At 37.0% G+C, this 4,733-nt stretch overlaps 1 protein-coding gene across 1 annotated transcript in view; it reads right to left on the bottom strand.

The window, feature by feature from the left end:
• Window positions 1-1,983: 1,983 nt before the first annotated feature.
• The window catches only part of LOC144966677 (solute carrier organic anion transporter family member 4A1-like), a 42,058-nt gene continuing 39,308 nt past the window's right edge, over window positions 1,984-4,733 (bottom strand). The window contains exon 15 of the mRNA XM_078903434.1: window positions 1,984-2,439. Coding sequence (XP_078759560.1) covers window positions 2,141-2,439 — 299 coding nt within the window. The 3' untranslated portion in view covers window positions 1,984-2,140. The remainder of the gene's footprint in view (window positions 2,440-4,733) is intronic.

The raw sequence follows: 4,733 nt of genomic DNA, 5'->3' as shown, positions 1-4,733 counted from the left end.
GCACTCCTTTTTACACGCAAAGGGCCAGAGATCGATCCCGGGTGCAGTCGAGCTTTTTTTATGATCTCCCTGTCTACTCAGTAGTGAATGGGTAGCTGGGTTTGTTAGATCTGGCGAAAAGTACTCCGAGAAAGACTGGCATCCTATCCAAAGGTACATATATTTTTAAAAGATTAAAAATCCACACAAAAAAAAGAAATTGAGCTTTTATATAGCGCAATATCCACTAAATGTGTTCAAAGCGTTTTACAAGATTTGTGCTGTTGTCTACAAATCCCTGAGCACGAACAGTCCCTCCTATATTAAAGACCTTCTAAACATATATGTCCCAATAGAAACTTGAGGTCAAGCAATGACCAATCAATCCTTGTCAAACCTAAGCCATTGCGTAAAATAGGTGAACAATCTTTTCAATTTTCGGCCCCCCATTTTTGGAACTCTCTCCCATCACACGTGAGATGCTCGGATTCGTTGACAACGTTCAAATGTCGCTTAAAGTTTTATATTTTTACGTCATAATGTTGCAATATTATTTTCATATTTTGTTGTTGTTAAATTGAATACATATCACGTTTCCTTCACACTTGTCTCACTGTAATATGTTTTGTTTTATATCACTGTAAAGCGCTTAGAGCCTGTGACAACGGGGTAAAGCGCTATATAAATGCCATTTATTTTTATTATCATTTTTATACTACAATGGGTCCCTGACTAATAGCAAGACGTAACATGTAGAACGAGACGTGACGCCTGTTAGGCGATGCTACAATTTTTTTTCCGACAAAGACAACACTGTTGACGACCAGGTACTCATTTTACACCTGAGTACAATGATAGGATGTGAGTAAAGAGTCTTTCAATGACTCAACTAGGCGCCGAGCGAGGCTCGAACCCCGCACCTTCCGTTCCAAAAGCGAGTGTCATACTACATGACCACATGCCGCACAAAAGAGAAAAAAAGAATGGAGACAACAACAATAACAAAAACAAAACAAAACAAAGAACAAATCAAAACAAACTCTTCCCATTCTTTTGGCCCAGCATGCCATATTAACAATCCCTTTTTTCAACTCACAAACATTGACCTGAACCGCTCCATCAATCTTCGCAGACACACACACACACACGCACGCACACACACACACACACACACACACACACACACATACGTCCACGTCCCCATCGACTGCCCCATCACAGAACAAGGATGAGATGTGTGCACCACACACACATACATACACACACATACACACACACACACACACACACACTCACACAATTCTTGTCACTCCTGTGTAATAGCCTAATATGCACTGCACACATATCTCTCTCTCTCTCTCTCTCTCTCTCTCTCTCTCTCTCTCTCTCTCTTAACGAAGCTATCTCCGCTCTCACTTTCACTGAGAACCTACTGTAGACCACGGTTTTCATCGTGTAACGGTCCCACGGTCCCACGGTCCCACGGTCCCAACGGTCCCTCAAGAATGTTAAATGTCGAAAAGGACCGGTTCTAGGAACCGTGGTTCTTACGCTTGACTAGGACCGCCCCGCACTATTACCCAGCAGAAAAATTGTTTTTTTTTTAAAACACAAACAAGCTCTCTACAAAACAACTTTATGTTCTAATTAATTAAACAAAGATCATTCTTCAAATTTTGTGATGTATAAAATAAATCTGAAGTTTTAAAAATATATATTGTGTCGTAACAAATGTGACAATTTGCTGCAGGAGGTAAGGAGAGGGTTAAAGATATATGGTAAATTATGGGGAACAACTGTGACCCACTGTATGAATCTTTTATTATGTGGGACATTGATATTAACTTGATATGAAAAAGGGCGATAAACAGATAATATAACGATCATCAAACAACATATTACAATTGCTTCCCCTTGATAGTTTTAATTTTGTTAAAATTCGAAGGTAAAGCAGAAGTTGATCATAAATGTCTGTAATGATTAAATTCAAAAAACTTTTAGTTTTTACCACATAAATCTTGTATCCGTTTAAAGAAAAATACAATTTCGAAAAACATCTGAGAACAAATTGTATCCACATCGATTATCATAGACCCCATCGTCTCTACCAGAATGACTTAACTCAGATGTTTGTTTTTAAAAATTTTATACGGCATGGTCATCATTTTGCAGTCCCAGGTGACACACCATTGCTACACGTTCCGTTGACGACAGAGTTGTCTTCAGATTTTACATGGCAAATACTCCGATCACCTTCTACTTCTTGACGGTAAAATAGAGAGATCAGACCGAGCATGATTGTAGTGAAAGATTTGACCGCCGCCCACCAGGCGAACAGTGACCAACTCATCGTGTATCTGTCATAAACCCAGCAGTTTCCTTGACCTTGACACGTCTCCTCCCAGACGTCACATGACTTATCAAGGACGAATCCTGTCAACACGGGTCCTGGGATGGTTCCTGAAGATATTAAAGAAGAAAGATAAGTTTCATTGAAAACTCTAGAGTTGGTCATCATTGAAAATAGGGTGGTGATGAGTTTCAATAGTTGACTGAATTTTAATTCCTACCCCTGTTTGTTTTTTTTTTTAAGTGATCTTAATTTGATGCAATATCTACCTAAAATATGGACAAATCGCATCTATTATATACTTAGAGTAGAATCTTGATAAAGCCAACTCCGCTGATCCAACAAGAATGGTTGACTTTAAGGAAGATTGATTTTATTTATTTTCAATGGAACAAACTTTAGATAAAGAACAGAAAATTTGGGACCAACAAGGGATTTTGACTTTAAGTAGATGGTGACTTAAATATAGTCTTAAATTTATGTTGATTCCACTGTATTTTATTTATGTGGATTCCACTGTATTTCATTTATGTGGATTCCACTGTATTTTATTTTTGTGGATTCCACTGTATTTCAGTAAGAGAATATAAATTAAGACAATTCCCCAAGGTCTCGACTCAGGACTGCCCATATCAAGATTTGAACCAGGAACCTACAGATCAAAACTCGAGTGTCATGCCACAAGGCCGCAAGATAATAACAATAATCTTTTAAAATCTCTTTGATAAAACAAACAACTATGAACTTGGCTACCTCAAATCATTTTAAAATATTTTTTTCTATCGGTTTTAGGTCCCTCAGAGAGTAGCGTTTTCCAACTTTGCCAAGAGTAGAGCCTGACGCTTGGACTTAATAGTGCTTCGGGGTTTTTTTTTAATGTTAGAAAGTGTATAAACTTAGTATGTATTGCATTCCTATTTTCTTTGTTTCACTGAACCATAAAGGGAAAGCGGTAAGGTATAATTCAACTATATTTAAGAGGCACATTTTAAACTTTACCTGTCGACGTTTTCCTGAAAAAAGATCTTGTTTTAGAATGAATGAATTTACATATGCCACCTCCACCCTATCCAGTTATGTTAATGCAAGGGAGATAATCAATGACATGCATACTTTTATTTATAAAAAGTTGGATAATGTCCCCTACACCAAAATTTTAAAAAAAATAAAAAAACTTTAACAGCTCGCAATGTCAGTGGTTTTGTGATTTATTAAGCCTGGTAAAAGAACATAACGGTAAAAAATCAATAAGTTTATGGCTTATGCGATAAGTTATATTTTGTCAAGTAAATACAAAATTATATTCTCTTGAAGTTTCTGTTGCTTTGTATTTTTCATCCCATCGCCTAATATTAGGAATTTTAAGGCTCAAATTTAGGGCATTTAGAGAATATTTCGAGCGACCTCACAACAAATTAAATACACAAAACTTTAAGAACAATACATCAAGAGCACTTTTAGCATATGCTTACAAAATAGATTCTAGATTTCAGAAAATTTTATCACGGACACAAGCCTTGAAGAACACTGGACTTGTATGAAGAACACCTGGAATGGAGCATGCCCAGAAACTCTTGGAAGAAAATTAAGAAATGACAAAGTTTGGATTTCAAATAAAACCTGGGACCCTTTGATGAAAGGAAAACGCTTAAACTGAAAATAGATCAATGTCAGAATAACGAAGAAAAGAAAGATCTGAAAAATGAATACCGCATTGTAAACAAGAAGTCAAGATAAGTGCAAAAGGACATACTTCAATGACTTAGCTACTGAAGCAGAAGAAGCAGCTGGCAAAAGAGACTTAAAACATTGTACAATATTCTTTCAGATAAGAAATCGGCACAGGCAAGGACTGTAAAGGATAGATACGGTCAACCTCTGACAACAGAAATAGAACGGAGAAATCGGTGGATGGAACATTTCAGAGAGCTCATAAATCGGGCGCCACAAGACACAACCCCAGAAATAGAAAGAGCCAAAACAAGGGCTAGATGTAAATACAGCATCTTCATCTAGAATAGAAATCTGCAAAGCATTTAAAAAATGAAAACTGGAAAATCTCCAGGAACAGATGGTGTGCTCCTAGAGGCATTCAAAACGAAGATATACACCACAATGGTCATATTGCATCCTCTATTTGTGAAAATATGGAGTCAAAACCAAATCCCTTCAGATTGGAAGAAATAATATGTTTTCAAGCTCCCTAAACTGGGAGATCTGGAGGATTATAAGAACTGACGAGACATTAAGCTCCTCTCAAATAATTGTAAAGTTTTCACTTGATTGATATTGGAAAGGCTGAAAACTGCACTTGATGGGAAACTCCGCCGTGAGCAAGCTGGATTCAGAAAAAAACAAATCTTGTACCGACCATATAGCAACGTTGAGAATTATAATAGAACAA

Source organism: Berghia stephanieae, chromosome 2 (assembly GCF_034508935.2).
Source record: "Berghia stephanieae isolate SIO BIC M18660-M18661 chromosome 2, UCSD_Bste_1.3, whole genome shotgun sequence".
NCBI lineage: Eukaryota > Metazoa > Mollusca > Gastropoda > Nudibranchia > Aeolidiidae > Berghia > Berghia stephanieae.
This window is presented reverse-complemented; position numbering and strand designations above follow the sequence as displayed.